The sequence below is a fragment of the Squalius cephalus genome (assembly GCF_949319135.1).
Source record: "Squalius cephalus genome assembly, chromosome: 6".
NCBI classification, from domain to species: Eukaryota; Metazoa; Chordata; class Actinopteri; order Cypriniformes; family Leuciscidae; genus Squalius; species Squalius cephalus.
The window spans coordinates 17523904-17543102 of NC_137127.1; the positions used below are offsets into that span (position 1 = coordinate 17523904).

The 19199-nt window shown below is 36.8% G+C and overlaps 1 protein-coding gene across 2 annotated transcripts; it reads left to right on the top strand.

Moving 5' to 3' along the window:
* The first annotated feature begins 19 nt into the window (after positions 1–19).
* Positions 20–17170, top strand: fkbp4 (FKBP prolyl isomerase 4). Of its 2 annotated transcripts, none has more exons than XM_079874132.1 (10): positions 20–411; positions 1367–1511; positions 1631–1773; positions 1860–1980; positions 5675–5831; positions 5915–6005; positions 6328–6411; positions 10403–10588; positions 16648–16887; positions 16994–17170. In XM_079874132.1, exons 1-10 carry the CDS (start codon positions 322–324, stop codon positions 17084–17086), a joined length of 1350 nt encoding a protein of 449 aa, XP_079730258.1. In that variant the 5' UTR covers positions 20–321; the 3' UTR covers positions 17087–17170. The 2 variants fall into 2 exon arrangements, with proteins under 2 accessions (XP_079730258.1, XP_079730257.1); XM_079874131.1 differs by having other exon boundaries at positions 16991–17167.
* The last annotated feature ends 2029 nt before the right edge of the window (positions 17171–19199 follow it).

Genomic DNA, 19199 nt, shown 5'->3' on the forward strand with positions numbered 1-19199 from the left:
CGGTGCCTAGTCAATTCTAGAGACTCCTCAGTACACAAGCTCTGGAAAGTTCGCTGAGTCGGTTCAGTTTCAGCGACGGGGCCGAACGTTATATAAACGCATCGCTCCGCCAGTTTGTGGACTCAAAAACCACATTTAACGGCCACTAACCTACACATTCGCGCTGTAGATAACCAAGTCCGTTCCTAATAGCGACATTAAAGCCGTTTAGTTCTGCAGACGTCGAGTCTTCAGTGATTCTTTAAAGGAAAGACCGCTCTGTGAGGAGATAGGATCTATTGTTTGGGCTATTTAAAAGGAAATTTTCATATTAAATCAAAGATGACTGCAGAAGAGGTGGTGACTGAAGGTTGCAGCATCCCCGTCGAGGGTGAAGACATCACCCCAAAGAAAGATGGAGGTGTTTTAAAGGTAAATAGCAGCTACTGCAGTGCACTGAGCCGCATTGACTCCATGAGGGAGGTGTGACTGGCTGAATGCATGTAGGTTAACGTTAGAGCCAATATTTCACTCTGTTAGCTCACTTTACTCCAGCTATAGCTGTTCTATGATGGCAAATACCATACGTGTAAATGTTTAATTTATTTAAACGTTATTAACTGGTTTCGCACACCGTCTGTCGCTAGATCTTTCTAGAGATTTTGTCGAGCTTAAAGGGGCAGGTCAACCGGAATTTTTTTTTTTTTTTTTTTTTTTTTTTTTTTTTTTACAATTTTGTCGTCATTCACTCACTCTCAATGTCTAACACTTACACATTATGAGTCTCTTTCTTGTGTGAACCACAAAATGAGATACAGCAAAACATTAGCGATTGGCACCATTCACTTTCATTGCATCTTGTCCTACACAACGAAAGCGAAAGGCGACTGATACATAAATAACATCTTTTGAGTTCCTTAGACAAAAATTAAGTAATTATGTTTTGGAATGACACTAGGACGAGCAAATGATGACAAAAAGGTGAATTTTCCGTTGATTTCAACAGCGTTGTAATGTTGTTCCATTTGCACAGATTTACCCACGTGCAGTGTCCGGTAAACAATAAAGTGTCATCGAATTTGTATTCATATACAACTGACACATTTATGTTTGGGCTAGTTAAACATTTTCAATGTAATGCATTAAAAAAATAAGCGTCTGAATGGCTCTAATTATAACGTGCAATATAACACACCTTTAGAATTTGCCATGTACAAACGTTGATAAAATTACCTGTAAAATTACCTTGTGTAATGTATAGCCTAATTAGCGTTAAGTATTAGGCGTGAACATCTTTCTGCCCCGTGGCCTTTGAAGATTGACAGGTCACAGGTGTAGTGCAGTGCGACTAACAGATTGATGATTCATCTTTTTCTCTCTTCTACAGATGGTCAAGAAGGAGGGTACAGGCTCTGAGTTGCCTATGACCGGTGATAAAGTATTTGTGCACTATGTCGGAACGCTGCTTGATGGTACACAGTTCGACTCCAGCCGTGATCGAGGGGAGAAGTTCTCCTTTGAGTTGGGCAAAGGTGGGTATTATAAGGTAAAGGGGACTAAATGTTAGTGTGACCTCTCTGACAACATTGTAAAAAACTTTGTTGAGCATACAACTCAACTACTTTAAAACATTATTTGCTCTGTCTCACAGGTCAGGTGATCAAAGCATGGGACATCGGTGTGGCCACGATGAAGACTGGCGAGATCTGCCAATTGATTTGCAAACCAGAGTATGCCTATGGAGCTGCTGGCAGCCCACCCAAAATCCCACCCAACGCTACCCTTGTGTTCCAGGTTAGGACTAGACGCAGGTGAACAGGCTACTTGGAGTATTACAAGGAGAGTATTTGCATTGACGTTTCCATTTGTTTGTCTGGCAGGTGGAGTTGTTTGAGTTTCATGGGGAGGACATCACCGATGGAGAAGATGGTGGAATTATTCGCAGGATCATCACTAAGGGGGAGGGCTACACAAAGCCTAATGAGGGTGCATCTGTGGAAGGTAAAACATATTGTTCTTATGCTTCTATCATGCTTTTTTTGTTGCTGTTTGCATGCAATTGGCTGCAAAGCACAAAACACTCTGATCCAGGTGAAGAAACCAAAGAGAGTATTGCGTTCCGAGTCATTAAATCTCTTGGTGGTCCCGCGGATGTACCAGAAAATGAGAGGAGCGGCCGCTGCTCCCAGGCTGTGGAATAGTTTACTTCATTATATCCGGCAATGTTTCTCTCCCTATTCGGACGGGACTAGTTTTCCAAACGACGTTTGAGTTAAAATTCTTATCAACCTACGTCTGTGATTTCATGTACGGATTCGGACGGGACTAACATCTCCGTGTTTATTACCGAGGTAGGAGTGTCTGTGTTTTACATGTGGGCATTGCAGAAGATCACGTGTTCAGAATGCGTGGATTGCGTATGATCATATGAATTAAAATTAAGCACTTTGAAATATAAAGTAAAACGTCCTAACGTATTTAGTGTTTTGTAAACATTTTATAAAAATTGTAGTATAAAAAACTAAACATATATTTATCATGATTTTGTAGAACTGGATTCTTATAATAAACCCACTGAAATAAAAAAGTTTTAACTTTATATAATTTACACGTTATGTAATTAAGTGCAGAAATGAAAGTAATCTTACCTGAAACTGATATTACAGTAGCCAGTCTTAACAGTTTACGTGATTTGGCTCTTGTTGATTTAATTTTCTTATTTTTCGCCGTGTACCGAACACATCTACATCCATTATCGGTGCGCAAAAAGCAGAAACTTGAATACCGGCGCGATAGCGAGAGATTGTACGGTAGTTCACGTTGACCAAAACACACAAGAAAAAGCGTTTTGGAAAAAAACATTTTCGGCAATCACAGACATTCGCATTCGGACGGGATTAGATTTCTCTGAGGACCGCCGAGTTTGACGAAAAACAGTAGGTAATTTGCTCTGGAATTTTTACAGAGGTCGTGTGAGAAAAAGACAGACATGGTAGATTCGGACAGGATTAAAATCTCAAAGTACGTCTGTGAAACAGAAATTTCTCTAATGTCCCCCTGTGAAACTAGTCCCGTCCGAATAGAGAGTTTAAAGGACATTTAAAAGCATATTTTTTTCATATTGACATTTGATCATTCATGAGTGCTGTATTAGTGGTGTAATGGGTTATTAATAATGGCGCATTGATTTTGAGGTTTTATTTTGTGATTGTGGCAATGTTATAGAATTTGAACGTGATTTTATGATTCTTTTACTCTGTCTCATGTACAGCACTGTGGTCAACCTTCGTTGTATTAATATGTGCTTTATAAATAAATTGAACATTGAACATTGAACAAAGTCCACTCCAAAGGGAGTTATTCTCTGTATCAGTAAGCAGGACCGAGCAGGTAACATTTAATATGAAACACAGTCTCAACTTTCAAATTTGGTCAGTCAAAGAAAATTAAACCATAAATAGGCCTACTGTTTTTTGACTCTTTAATGTGTCATGACAGATTGCCTCAGTTATGATTGGTCAGATCGCCTGTCAATCAAACTCCCTGCAAATTTTATATATATACAGTACCAGTCAAAAGTTTGGAAACACTACTATTTTTAATGTTTTTGAAAGAAGTCTCTTATGCTCATCAAGCCTGCAGTTAAAAAACAAAAAAACAAAAAAAAACAGTAATATTATGAAATATTATTACAATTTAAAATAATGGTTCTCTTTTTTAATATACTTTAAAATGTAATTTATTTTTGTGATGCAAAGCTGAATTTTCATCAGCAAGTACTCCAGTCTTTGGTGTCTTATGATCCTTCAGAAATCATTCTAATATGCTGATTTATGATCAATGTTGGAAACAGTTGTGCTGCTTAATATTTTTTTTATAACCTGAGATACTTTTTTCAGGATTATTTGATGAATAAAAAGTTAAAAAGAACTGTATTTATTTAGAATAGAAATCTTTTGTAACAATATACACTACCGTTCAAAAGTTTGGGAACAATAACTATTTTTTTTAAAGAAATTAGTACTTTAATTCAACAAGGATGCGTTAAATTGATAAAAGGTGATGGTAACGATTTATATTGTTAGAAATGTTTTTATTTTAAATAAATGCTGTTTTTATGAATAAATGCTGTTAACGTTTTACTCATCAATGAATCCTGAAAAAAGTATTCCAAAAAAATATATTAAACAGCACAACTGTTTCCATCATTGATAATAACTGAGTATCAAATCATCATATTAGAATGATTTCTGAAGGATCATAAGACACCAAAGACTGGAGTACTTGCTGATGAAAATTCAGCTTTGCATCACAAAAATAAATTACATTTTAAAATATATTTAAAAAGAGAACCATTATTTTAAATTGTAATAATATTTCATAATATTACTGTTTTTTTTTTGTTTTTTTTTTGTTTTTTTTTTAACTGCAGGCTTGATGAGCATAAGAGACTTCTTTCAAAAACATTAAAAATAGTAATGTTTCCAAACTTTTGACTGGTACTGTATATATAAATATATAATCGACGTAATCGACTAGTAGCAGCTGTACTGTTTAGTCGACTAGTCTTGAACATCCATAGTAGTAAGGGATGTGACATTTCCGAAACAAGCTAAAAGTGGATGACCAATCATAACACAATGGTCCAGCCAACCAATTAGAGCACATTGTGCCAGAAAGGGCTTCATAGAGACATGAACTAAACACAGTGTTACTGACAGACTGGGAAGATAGGTGCTGCAGAAAAGTAAAATATGTAAAAAAAAATAAATAAATCTTGAATTCTTCAAAAAATGAATTCTTTACACTTTTCCAGTAATTTTTACTTAACAAAATAAAGATTTTAATGAAAAAATGTATTTCTTAGTTGCTAAAACTAAGTTGCTTGCGCTAACGGCTGATATTGTTTCAAGTCATGAAACGTGTGTTGCCTAACTTTGATGACACATATCAGCGCAGGCTGCAATACTAATGTTACATGTTTTGTCTTAGAAATGCACATTTCACAGTAGCTTGAGTTAGGGTGCAGATGTAAATTTATGTCATTTACAAAAACGGTAACATCTGTAAAAATGTAAACCTCATTTTTATATTGTAAAATGCAGATATTCTGACTGTTTAAGTTTTGTTTAAATTAACCATTGGTCTTCCATTGTAGCATAGATTTAGATTACGTTAACCATAGTTAAAAACATGCATCCTCAATACCATTGTAAAATGTAACTATGTGGTTTCTATGGTATTTGTATGAAAAACAGTAGCCTAAATACATTTACTATAAATGCTCAAACACAATAGCTTAATCACAAAAAATACTGCAATTATATTCCATTTCTCCTCTAATACATTTAGTACATGTCCACATTAATAATATAATAATTTCCTTCTGAATATCCCACATTTCTTCCACAATACCATGGTGCAGTTAGTGTTACTACAGTAAATTCATGATGAATGATGAAGATTTGTAGTTTGAAAATCCTTCTGACTGTATCGTTGCGCACACTGTTTCTCCTGTTTGTCAGCGTTGTTTCATCTGGCTTAACTAGTTTAAATCGCCAAGACATTTTTTGTTCTTTGCTGAATTCAAGCGCTTCTCATTGGAACTCACAGTGCTGTTTAGTGGTCGCGTGATCTACACGGCAATCTGCAAGTGTCCACTAAATGTGTTAATTTTTCCTTTTCTTTGGTTTAGTGTGTTTGGTGGGCCGTCACGAAGAGCGTGTTTTCGACGAGCGTGAGTTGAAGTTTGAGGTGGGAGATGGAGAAAGTTTGGGTCTGCCTCCAGGCGTAGAGAAAGCCTTGCAGTCCATGGAGCAGGGAGAGGAGGCGCTCTTCACCATCAAACCAAAGTAAACACACATTTCTTACACCTGTGCACATTATCTGTGAATGTTTTAATTCATTTATTCATGAATTTATTTTTGAATTTCAGGTATGGCTATGGAACTGCTGGCAGCAACAAATTCGACATTCCACCTAATGCTACACTGCAGTACACAATTAAACTGAAAGCATTTGAGAAGGTCAGTGTGTCCTCCTAAATAAAAGCAGTGCAGAGCTAAATTTACACCCGCATTACTCAGTATATGGGAATGTTATGTTATGGGGGTTTATATTGTAGGGAACTTGTGGGTTTTTAATATAAAGTTAATCGTATCGTGATGTAAGATTTTGGCCTTTAAATCCACCCCTAAGAACAACAGTAATGTATGATCTTTTTTTTTCTAGCTTTGTAAAAATAATCATGCTTTAATACTTATTACAGACCGTAAATGATCAGTTATGCAGTAATGTCTGTACAAAGTCATTGTCATGAGGTTAAGATGCTGTGTTCCTGTCACACAGGCCAAAGAATCCTGGGAAATGAACTCGAGTGAGAAACTGGTACAGAGCGCCATCGTCAAAGAGAAAGGAACTCAGTATTTTAAGGTAGAAGCAATGTCATGTATTTATGCTCTACATCCCATTTTAATGTAATAGTAGTACTATGCGGCATAACGGTTCATCCAGTTTACCAGTTTCAGTTTTTCGTATGTATTTTTTAAATGCCACCACACCGGTACATAGCTGAAAGAACTGCTGCATCTATTCAATGGCCACGAAGAACGCTATGTATAGTGTATTGAGAGAGGACCTCTATTGAATGCAAACCCTTCTTACTAATGGTTATAACTTTATAACAAGAATAATTTAACATGGCAAATATCATGTAGAGCCCCATGATTTCTTGCAGAAAACTCGGACGGAGTCACAGAATTTAGTCATAAATGGAACTTTCTGTATAAAGTGTCATGGAATTTGCCCATTTTTGGATGAATAAATCAAAAATAGGGCTGTACAAGGAATCAAATCGCAATATGGACTAGTGTCTGTGAGTTAGTGATGTGTGGATCACTGTTATATCAACGGACGCTGCAGTTTGGGCGGGTCAGGTAATAAAAAAATAACATTTCAAAAATTGTGGGTGGATGAGAGATAATTAATGTGTTGATTTTAATAAAGACACAAAACTCTAATTTCATGGTAAAACGCAACGAATGTGCATCACTATTTTACTTTCGTTTTCCACCTTAACCAATCAAGGAAAACATAAGCATAGAGCACCTCCTAGTGGTCATTTTATAAAACACAAAGGAACCTACATGAGACATTGCTTAATAACTTGACAGCTTTAACTAAAAATATACCTAAGCTTAAGAGACATGATTCTGATAAGAGTGGTTTCCAACATATTGATGGAAGCAATTTCCCATAATTTTCTTTTTAATTTGGTCAAATTCATGCAAATTCAACAGAGTTCACGTCAACAAAAGCAACAGAATGGGCTTCATTTTATTTATCATCGGCTAATTTCAAAACTAAAGACCACAATAGGAGAGGGCGCGGCACTGGTAATATAATCTAGTCTTTCAGACCTGTGCGCTTTCATTGACTTACGTAATTTAAATCTCACACTTAAATCATATTTATAGCTCCTAACTTTTTAGGCTATTAAAGCTGGTATAATAGCTGGTTTAGGCTATTAAAGAAATGTAATTTCGCTAAAGAGGAACTTTTGCTTTAAATAAATTATTTAAAAGCAGCCTACTTCATTGTAAAATGCTACCATATATCATGCTTAACACTGAGAATTTGAATAGTGTGACGATCGGGTACTTACTTCAAATGACTTACTGGCAAAACTTGCCAAAAAATAAAGAAATTATAAAAAAATTATTTGATTAATGATTACATTTTTTTACTAATTTGATTACCACAATTTTTGGAAGTAAATTTGTATTTGACATAGGACTGGCCGATAAAACGATAACGATAATTATCGCGATATAATTTTTCTCGATAAAACGATATCAAGAGTTCGATAAATGTTCGATAATGTTTATGCGCCAAAAGCGGAACGAAACTCATTTGAACCGCGCGCCACACGGACCATTTATCCGCTCAGCTCAAAGTCCAAACCGCAGCGCAGCACGAGCTCACTAGAGATGCGTTTACTCTGATCAGTCCCGGTCACGAGATCCAGTGAGAAGCGCTTGAATTCAGCGAAGAACAACAACGTCTCCGTGATTTAAAGGGGTCATGAACTGGATTGTTTTATTATTTTATAATGTTCCCTGGGGTGCCCTTATAATGTTAGTATGATTTTTACATAAAAAATTGTCATAATTTATAAATAAAAGCCATTTTTCCAAGCCTGATTTCAGCCTCAGATTTGAACGCTCCGTTTTAAGGGGCGTGTCTGCTGTGAGACTGCAGTGCAAACGCCCACTGCTGTGATTGGCTGACATGCTTGCAATGAAATAGCTAGTATTACAGGAACTCTCTCGAAAACTTTTACTACGTTTTTACTATTACAGCTATCGAGATTAACAAATCGTGAAAAGTATCGTTTAAAGCATTATATTTAAATCTATTCCATCACATGAAAGGTTACAGCATGATGAGCACTGACTGAGCATATGACAGACAGTCTGTTGATCGCGTGAATAAAGATCTTATCATTGCAACGCAATTTTTGCACTCTCACAAATGCTTACACCAAATCACAATGCAAACACGATGTGAGTACACAGTAAGAGCTTCGTTGTGTAGTGTAACAGTGTCATTATTTCATCACGAGTTTGGTAAGTGTCCAGATAAGCTCTCGCGGCTCGCGCTGTGCTGTTTGATTGACAGCTTGGGCGAAAGGGATCGTTCTTTGATCGCTTTCTGTAGGCTAGGCTATATAATTTAATAACAGTTTAAAAAAAGATTATTTTCATAATACTACGAGAAATTATGTGAAGTTGATCGTTTAGTCACAGATGCATAAACAGTATTGAACGATTTTAAGAGAAATATCTGAACTTGAATAATTACACCGAAATCACTGATCACAGATCAGGCATTAGAATACACATGGTTACTTGCATGTTGCTGGCAGATCCGTGTCGGGAAATTGTGATTGACTGATTTAATAAAGTTTAACCATGCTGGAATCCGAAGGAAGCTTATGCAGACTGTCTTCTTCCACAACCAGGCGCTGCACAATATTTAGTAAACCGCATGTTTATTGCTTGGAAGTAGCTCGATCCGGTTTAGCAATCATCATGTCGTCTTATGTTATTTAGCATGTTTGGGCGAATCGGTGGGCGGGGCTAAACAGGCCGTGTTGAAGTAGGAGTTGATCTTCTTTTGTGGAGGCGGTGTTTTATCCTCTTTGACGTCATAGTTCCCCACTTTGAAAAACGAGTCGTTTGCTGAGCCTGATGTCTATAAAAGCTTTTATTGGACTAACAAGGTAGTTTTCAGTTCTGAAACTTACAGGATATTATTATAGTATGATGATCTCTTATATGTCAAAAGCTCAAGGAAACTTTGATTTCTCAGTTCATCACCCCTTTAAACCAGTTTAAAGGCAGATAACACAGCGCTGACAAACAGGAGAAACACTGTGCGCAACGATACAGTCAGAAGGCTTTTCCGTCTACAAATTCTCATCATTTACCATGGATTTACTGTAACGTTAGCCTAGTAATAACTGCACCATGAAATGAGGGATATACATATTGAATTGTATTATATTATTAATGTAGACAATGTATTAAAGGACTAATGGAATATAATTACAGTATTTAATAATGTATTTAGGCTACTGTTTTTCATACAAATACCATAGAAACCATAAAGTTACATTTTGCCATGATAGTGAGGTGCTGTAGGCTATGCCTGGTTTTATCTGTTGTTATCATGATCTAAATGCATGATACTGGATGACCAATGGTTAATTTTAATAAAACTCAAACAGTCAGAATATTACATTTTACCAAATAAAAATTAGCACATGCAGAATCTAAGAAATTAATAATAAAAAAAAAAAAGATAAAAGATATTTATTTTGTTAAGGAAGAATAACAAATGTTTGAATGTTCTACCTCAGATTTGTGAAATGTTCACCTGTTTGGCAAGTGTTTGTCATGATATGTTCTGACAATAAAGAGTAGTTTAAAACCACAATTAACCACAATTTCATTTAGGAGCAAAATTTGCCTTTAAACTTGAAAGAAATAAAGATATGACATTTATCATGATAATTATCGATATCGACTGATATAAAAAAATTAGCCCCAGCCCTAATTTGACATGACAATATTTTCATATTCTTTATTCTTATGATAGCAAAATAAGCCACTATAAACATGTATTAAGGTCCAGTCATTAAAAAAAAAAGTACCATGATGTATCATTAAAACCACCAAAATCTTAAAAGATACTGATACAGATTTTTGGTCATACCACCCAGCTCTATCTAATAGTATATTATTTTAAAATCTATTTATTGTACAAGATCACCACAATAATGAGTGTGTGTCATTGTTTGTTATGAGGTTGCCCTCATTGAATGATTTGTTTGATTAATTGGAGTGTTTCGTGTGCACAGGAGGGGAAATACAAGCAGGCAGCTGTGCAGTACAAACGCATTGTGTCCTGGTTAGAACACGAGTCCAGTATGGAGCCGGATGAAGAAGAGAAAGCCAAAGCGCTGCGATTGGCTGCTCGCCTCAACCTAGCTATGTGCTACCTAAAGCTGCAGGAAGCAAGCCCTGCCCTCGAGAGCTGTGACAAGGTAGGATATGAATGCTTAAGGTTTAAGGTAGTCATATTCAAGTGCTGCCAAAGTTAATACATCATTTAGTAGACACTTTTATCCATTGCATTAATGCATTTATCAATTCATGCATTCCCAAGGAATCAAACCCATTCCCTAAGTGTTGCTAGTGCTCTATTGTTTGAGCTACAGGAATGCTTAATAATGGCTCTAAATATGTAATGCCTTGAAATAAAATCGTTAATGTGCAAAACAGATTAACGTAAATGAGCATTTTATGTGGCGTTTCATATTGCTGCTCATGTATCAAGTTTAAAAATAAAATAAAAAAGTTGCTCTTAATGTGTGGGTTCACACTTCAGTCTTCTTTAAAGGTACCATACTTGCTCAGTGGTACCCAGTCAATTGTTATATATATATATAGGCGGCGAGCTACATAGGCCTACCGTGCACCCCCCCCACCTCCCAACAAAACCATACTTTTTTGAAAGGTCTGGATGTGTAGAATATGAATCTGAATGTTAACATTGAAAATTTTGGGTTGCACTACCTGTTTTAGCCCTGTGAATAGGGAAACCCTAAAAAACGATTTTAAGCGATTTTAACACATCGAGATTGTCCTAGTCAATCAGAACAGCTTTTAGGTGACCCAATACACACTCAAACTTAACATATGATGACTTAGGTCAAATACCTACCATGCTGCTTATTGGTAGGTGTCTAAAATTAACATAGGTAAGGCTTTATGTCGATATAATGAGCCCATTTCAAGGCCACGACCTAGATTCGCCTATCATGCACCCCAACCCCCTCCCCTTAAAAAAAATCATGCTTTTCTGAAAGGTCTGTATGTGTAGAATATGAATCTGAATGTTAACATTGACATTGTTGGGATACACTAACTGTTTTAGCCCTGTGAATAGGGAAACCCTAATAAACGATTTTAACACGTCGAGATTGGCCTAGTCAATCAGAGCAGCTTTTAGGTGACCCAATACTCTTACTACACTAAATTGATAATTACTTTAAATAGTTGTTTTTAATTATTTTTAATTTAATATAGTTAAGGCCTTGTATGGATATAATCGATCAAGGACCATTTCCATAGCATCAGTTAATATGCTAACGTGCTAACATTCCAACATCCCAACATTCAAACTCCTCACCCTCCCCATCTTTATTTAATATAATTGACCCCTCTTACTACATTGATAGTTACTTTAAATAGTTGTTTTTAATTATTTTTAATTTAATATAGTTAAGGCCTTGTAGGGATATAAAATAATATCCTTTATAAAATATATTATGGATATAATGCAAGATTAGCCAGAATGAAAGAAATACGTGACAAGAGATTAACTGAACCACTGGAATCTGCTCACAGAATGAATGTAACCTGTGAACTTATACCAGACACCATTACAGAAGGTGATGGATATCACAGAGAATGCTACCAAATATTTGATACAGAAAATAAATACAGTGGGGCAAAAAAGTAATTAGTCAGCCACCAATTGTGCAAGTTCTCCCACTTAAAAAGATGAGAGAGGCATGTAATTTTCATCATAGATACACTTCAACTATGAGAGACAAAATGAGAGAAAAAAAGTCCAGAAAATCACATTGTAGGATTTTTAAAGAATTTATTTGCAAATTATGGTGGAAAATAAGTATTTGGTCAATAACAAAAGTTAATCTCAATACTTTGTTATATACCCTTTGTTGGCAATGACAGAGGTCAAACGTTTTCTGTAAGTCTTCACAAGGTTTTCACACACTGTTGCTGGTATTTTGGCCCATTTCTCCATACAGATCTCCTCAGCAGTGATGTTTTGGGGCAGTCTCTGGGCAACACGGACTTTCAACTCCCTCCAAAGATTTTTTTATGGGGTTGAGATCTGGAGACTGGCTAGGCCACTCCAGGACCTTTAAATGCTTCTTACAAAACCACTCCTTTGTTGCCCGGGCGGTGTGTTTGGGATCATTGTCTTGCTGAAAGACCCAGCCACGTTTCATCTTCAATGCCCTTGATGATGGAAGGATGTTTTCACTCAAAATCTCACGATACATGGCCCCATTCATTCTTTCCTTTACATGGATCAGTCGTCCTGGTACCTTTGCAGAAAAACAGCCCCAAAGCATGATGTTTCCACCCCCATGCTTCACAGTAGGTATGGTGTTCTTTCTCCTCCAAACACGACTTGAGTTTTTACCAAAAAGTTCTATTTTGGTTTCATCTGACCATATGACATTCTCTCAATCCTCTTCTGGATCATCCAAATGCTCTCTAGCAAACTTCAGACTGGCCTGGACATGTACTGGCTTAAGCAGGGGGACACGTCTGGCACTGCAGGATTTGAGTCCCTGGCGGCGTAGTGTGTTACTGATGGTAGCCTTTGTTACTTTGGTCCCAGCTCTCTGCAGGTCATTCACTAGGTCCCCCCGTGTGGTTCTGGAATTTTTGCTCACCGTTCTTGTGATAATTTTGACCCCACGGGGTGAGATCTTGCGTGGAGCCCCAGATCGAGGGAGATTATCAGTGGTCTTGTATGTCTTCCATTTTCTAATATTTGCTCCCACAGTTGATTTCTTCACACCAAGCTGCTTACCTATTGCAGATTCCGTCTTCCCAGCCTGGTGCAGGTCTACAATTTTGTTTCTGGTGTCCTTTGACAGCTCTTTGGTCTTGGCCATAGTGGAGTTTGGAGTGTGACTGTTTGAGGTTGTGGACAGGTGTCTTTTATACTGATAACAAGTTCAAACAGGTGCCATTAATACAGGTAACGAGTGGAGGACAGAGGAGCCTCTTAAAGAAGAAGTTACAGGTCTGTGAGAACCAGAAATCTTGCTTGTTTGTAGGTGACCAAATACTTATTTTACAGAGGAATTTACCAATTAATTCATTAAAAATCCTACTATGTGATTTTCTGGATTTTTTTTCTCATTTTGTCTCTCATAGTTGAAGTGTACCTATGATGAAAATTACAGGCCTCTCTCATCTTTTTAAGTGGGAGAACTTGGACAATTGGTGGCTGACTAAATACTTTTTTGCCCCACTGTACCACAAATCCTGTAGAGTCCAATATACACAAAATTTAGAAAAATTGAGAAGTGCAAGCACAGAAAACAAGGCCAAACAAATCCAAATAGTAGAAGCTCACGGTGAGACATTTGGTGCTGTATCTCGAGTTATTGACAAGGAAATCATCGGCAGCAACAAAATGATGAAATTGACTGATCTGACCAAAATCTACATAGCTCATCTAGGATGCACAAACTTGCCTCAGCACCAAATGCCTCACCGTGAGCTTCTACTAGTTGGATTTGTTTGCTTGCACTTCTCCATTTTTCTAAATTTTGTGTATATTGGACTCTACAGGATTTGTGGTATTTAGCTTCTGTAGCAAATAGATCCTTTCCTCTAATTCTGCGAAGCAAATTTTCATCAAATTTTTGTTCTGCAACTTTGAGGACTGTTCTCCACCCATCACACTCAAACTCTCTTAACCCCTCATTCGTCCATATCCCTTTCTTTTGTACCTTCTTCCGTGTAATTGAGTTGCAGAATATACAGTCAGGTGTGAAGAGCACCTTGTCACCAGTTGAGGCCCTCTGACTTTGCCTTGAACTTGCTGCTAATAGTTCAGGCTTCTGGTCGAGTCTTTTGAGATTCATGGTGAATCTTTGGTAGCATTCTCTGTGATATCCATCACCTTCTGTAATAGTGTCTGGTATAAGTTCACAGGTTACAGTCATTCTGTGAGCAGATTCCAGTGGTTCAGCTAATCTCTTGTCACGTATTTCTTTCATTCTGGCTAATCTTGCATCAGAATCTACGTTTGCCCATAATTGCAAGAGTGGTCTATATACAAGACCAGGGACATGCACAATGCATCTGGACTTTGGTTTTGTCCCATGACATACCCTATGCCTTGAAGGACCTGCAGTCACTTGGCCCACTGACTCATGTCTTTACTCAGGCATAACTGAGCAGTTCAACTATGTTGAAGAAACCAACTACATAACCGACTAGATTATCTATGTGTGTGAGGTGTGTGTGTGTGTGTGTGTGTGTGTGTGTGTGTGTGTGTGTGTGTATAAGCTACTGGACGTCTAAAATTTCCCTTTGGGATGAATAAAGTATATATCTATCAATCTATCAAATGTAATCTAAAATAATTAAAAACAAATATTTAAAGTAAGCATCAATGTAGTGTAGTAAGAGGGGTCAATTATATTAAATTGTAAACTAAAATATTCAAACATCGAGCAATTCAGTGAAACAAATTTCTTGCTGTATAGGCAGAGGATGCAGACTTGGGGTATCTGTCTGTGTGAGTAAGAACAGTCTTTCAGGACAGTCTGCCTGACACAGAGGAAACTGTTAATGAAAATTAAAAAAATATCTTATTTTGTCATTGGATGAACAACCCAGACAGGTTTCTGATTTGTCAATGAAATTACTTCGATGGAAAGGGTAATGAGGGTTGGAATGTTAGCACGTTAGCATATTAACTGATGCTATGGAAATGGTCCTTGATTGATTATATCCATACAAGGCCTTAACCATATTAAATTAAAAATAATTAAAAACAACTATTTAAAGTAATTATCAATTTAGTGTAGTAAGAGTATTGGGTCACCTAAAAGCTGTTCTGATTGACTAGGCCAATCTCGACGTGTTAAAATCGTTTATTAGGGTTTCCCTATTCACAGGGCTAAAACAGTTAGTGTATCCCAACAATGTCAATGTTAACATTCAGATTCATATTCTACACATACAGACCTTTCAGAAAAGCATGATTTTTTTTCAGGGGAGGGGGTTGGGGTGCATGATAGGCGAATCTAGGTCGTGGCCTATACATGAAATGGGCTCATTATATCGACATAAAGCCTTACCTATGTTAATTTTAGACACCTACCAATAAGCAGCATGGTAGGTATTTGACCTAAGTCATCATATGTTAAGTTTGAGTGTGTATTGGGTCACCTAAAAGCTGTTCTGATTGACTAGGACAATCTCGATGTGTTAAAATTGCTTAAAATCGTTTTTTTAGGGTTTCCCTATTCACAGGGCTAAAACAGGTAGTGCAACCCAAAATTTTCAATGTTAACATTCAGATTCATATTCTACACATCCAGACCTTTTAAAAAAGTATGGTTTTGTTGGGAGGTGGGGGGGGTGCACGGTAGGCCTATGTAGCTCGCCGCCTAATATATATATATACACACACACACAAAATAGATTCTGCTGTCACTTATTACTTACTCAATTCTACACATTTTAAATCAAACTTTTTATTAATGATTTATAATTAATTGCAATGGGCCTTATTGGCTGCGTTTACACTGGCACAAATTTTATTTTATTTTTTTACTCGCATCTGATGCAGATCATAATTTGTTGCACACATTTAAACAAAAATCCGCACGAGATCCGTTTTTTTCCCGCATCTGATCTGAGGCACTTCTAAATGTGGTTTTAAATCGGGTACATATCCGATATCTGGACATCTGACATGTCTAAACCTGCATATCCGATTCCCCCTGGAATTCCAAGCCACCACAAGGTGATGACGACACTTTGCCCACAAAGATAGCTGAAGCAGACGCTCACACTTAAACTCACAGCTTTTTTTTAGTGAGGTGGAAACTTTATAGTTAAGAAATTGCGCGCACACACAGAACTATTTTTCACAGCAGTGAGGTGAGAACTTCACTGTTTTTGTACATAAACAAGCTTCACTAAACTCAAGCTCGCTCACTCACTCACGCGATCACCAACAGAAAGGGCTGGGATTAATATAAACACGGATATCGGCTACCAATGTAATCAGGTGGGACATCAAATCGGATATGGTCAAAAGTTTCGATCTCTGCATTAAGACTTGAAGTGTAAACGCAGCCATTGTGATTTTGACTTTAAAAGTCCTAATTCATTTATTTGGTGGCTAAGTAGGCTGTTTAGAAATGGTTTCTTGCTTAAATTGCAAGTAAATTTGACCATTGCACCCTTCCAAACTGTTCTCATCGTTTTTTTGTTTTGTTTTTTGCTTTCCATTTTTTTGTGTGTGAAGGCACTGGAGCTGGACCCAAATAATGAGAAGGCTTTGTTTAGGCGAGGAGAGGCACTTGTTGTCATGAAGGAGTTTGACAGGGCGAGAGCAGATTTCCAGCGCGTCACTCAGTTGTATCCAGCCAATAAGGCAGCGAAGAGCCAGATCGTGCTCTGCCAGAAACATATCAAAGTGCAACACGAGAAGGACAAACGCCTCTATGCCAACATGTTCCAGAAGTTTGCAGAGAGAGACGCTAAAGTAAGTGTCTAAGGTTACTAGCTCGGTCACTGCACAAAAGAAATACCCGCCAAATATCTGTTGTCTTCTATCTAATATTGTTTTTTTGGTTGCTGTTTTTCAGAAGGAGGCGGATCAAGAAAAGGAGCAGGAAAAGAAACAGAATGGTAGTGCAATGGAAATAGAAGAAAACGGAGCCCAGGAACAAACCGCAGCATAATGGCATGCGTTTCTATGAATTACTGTGTTTTGTTTTTTAAGAGTTTTTTTTATATATATATATATATATATATATATATATATATACCTTCTATAATTTCTGTTCCCCTGAAGTGTGTTTGTGCAAGTGAGGATGCGTGCGTGCTTTAGTTTCGAATCTAATGTAGCGAGACGTTTGCTTTTGTACTGTGGCCAGACCCTTATGGCCAGGGTGAGTATGAATGCTTGTGTGTGCATTACTGTAAGGCAGCTAGTCGGCCTGGCCATGTTCTCTGCTGCGTCTCTTTACACTTGGAGACCGTGGAAATAAAACGATTCTCAGCCTGTAGCTTGTACTGCAGCCTCTCGTGTCGGCTGCAAAAACTGATGCTGATCCTTAGAAACTCTTTGAGTCGCACTGCTGTACAATAAAGCGCTTTTCTGTCCCGTCACTAAACTTTACGTGCATGGAGGTGATCACCAGGGCAAAAAGACTCTTGTTTTCTTTGATTTGTAAGATTTTGAGCTTTTTTTTTCATCGTTTTTCCACTGTTAAATTTTCCACGTTTAATGTGTACAACTTATCACAACTGGAAACCTTTTGATAGAGAATCTCTAGAGGAGAAACCACACACATTTCCTGTGAAGAGCCCTCTTGTCTGCTTCACTCTGTGTGTAGTCTTTTCTAGCAGAGAACATCAATATAGGGCTGAGATGTTTGTCATTTTACAAAGTGAGATCATGAACTTAGACCTGCAGTCTTACACTGTCTTTTTTTTTTTTTATCTTGTGGACAAGATTACTATGATTTCTCCATAATTGTACTTGCACATTGTATATCTCATGGTGGATCGTCATGGCAGAAGAGGCTTGCTTTACCCTGCGGCGCTGTGTGATGGAGCTCAACCAGGACAGGATTACTCTAGTGTTGTGTGTAAGAGGGACATACAGACAGTTCTGTTCCCATGTCCTTGAAACTCTGATGTTGACTAGAACAATAAAACAAACTCAAAATCATCCTGCTGTATTGTCTGGATTGTAGCATTAGGACAATGTGAAAGTACAAAATGAGTCAGTATCTCTCTAAAAATACAATGCCTGGCCCAAAAAAAAGGTCGCTGTTTGGATTTAAATAGACGAATGCTCAAGTGTCTATGATTGTTGCTGTGATTATTATGTTTCTAGCATGTTATATGTTTGTACAGTTCTTCTAACCCTAATTGATGAAGTGTGTTGCTTTTCATTTCTTAAACAACCATGTAGGAAGACACTGCATGACAATGTCAAGATTCATCAGGCTCAAATTGTGAAAGAATGGTTGGGAGGGAGAATGAAGAATCATTTTCAGACCTTAAAAGGTCCAGAGTCCAGACCTTAAAAGGGTTAGTTCACCCAGATCTTTTTAATGAAATCCGACAGCTTTCTTCTTTTTTTCCGGCCGCAAAATATACAGAAAAACTAGATGAAAAATGTCAAAAAAAATGTTTGGCTAATAAACAATCTAAAACGGCGAATAATCAAATTGTAAACTAAAATCCTTTCATATGTTTCTTTAACTGCCATTTATTATTTACGAAACAGGGTGCTATGGATAAGTCATGGAGATTCGTAAAAAATATCACATCCATGGACATTTTTTTATAATGAATATAATTTTTCAAAATTTATATTAACTTTAAGCTTTAATATATTTTATTGGATAACAATTAGTATTATGGTCAATATAAAAATAAAATCACAGTTCCTGTAACTGTGAATTCCTAAAATTCCTGTAATCACAGACAACTAGAAAGGTCATGTAAACACATTGGTTATAAAAAGTGTAAACCCTGAACAGCATTGTTATTAAAACTTATGGAATTATTTAGTTATTGTTTTTTTTATATATATATATATATATATATATATATATATATATATATATATATATATATATATATATATATATATATACAGTGCAATGCATAAGTGAATACACCCATGCTAAAGTTGACTAAAAAGAGGAATAAAAAATCATATTTTGGAAATTGAACGTAATGCCTTAATTAAAAAAAAATAGGAAAAATCCAACCTTTAAGGACACCAATTTTCTTTGTGAATGAATAATGTATCGTAAATAAATAAATGTTCTTCCT

Excerpts from the sequence above, each read along its gene's own strand:
- fkbp4 (XM_079874131.1), top strand. The coding sequence starts at position 322 with ATGACTGCAGAAGAGGTGGTGACTGAAGGTTGCAGCATCCCCGTCGAG. Across the intron at positions 1,512-1,630 it reads CTCCTTTGAGTTGGGCAAAG|GTCAGGTGATCAAAGCATGG; the intron begins GTGGGTATTATA and ends TCTGTCTCACAG. Across the intron at positions 10,589-16,647 it reads CCCTCGAGAGCTGTGACAAG|GCACTGGAGCTGGACCCAAA; the intron begins GTAGGATATGAA and ends TTGTGTGTGAAG.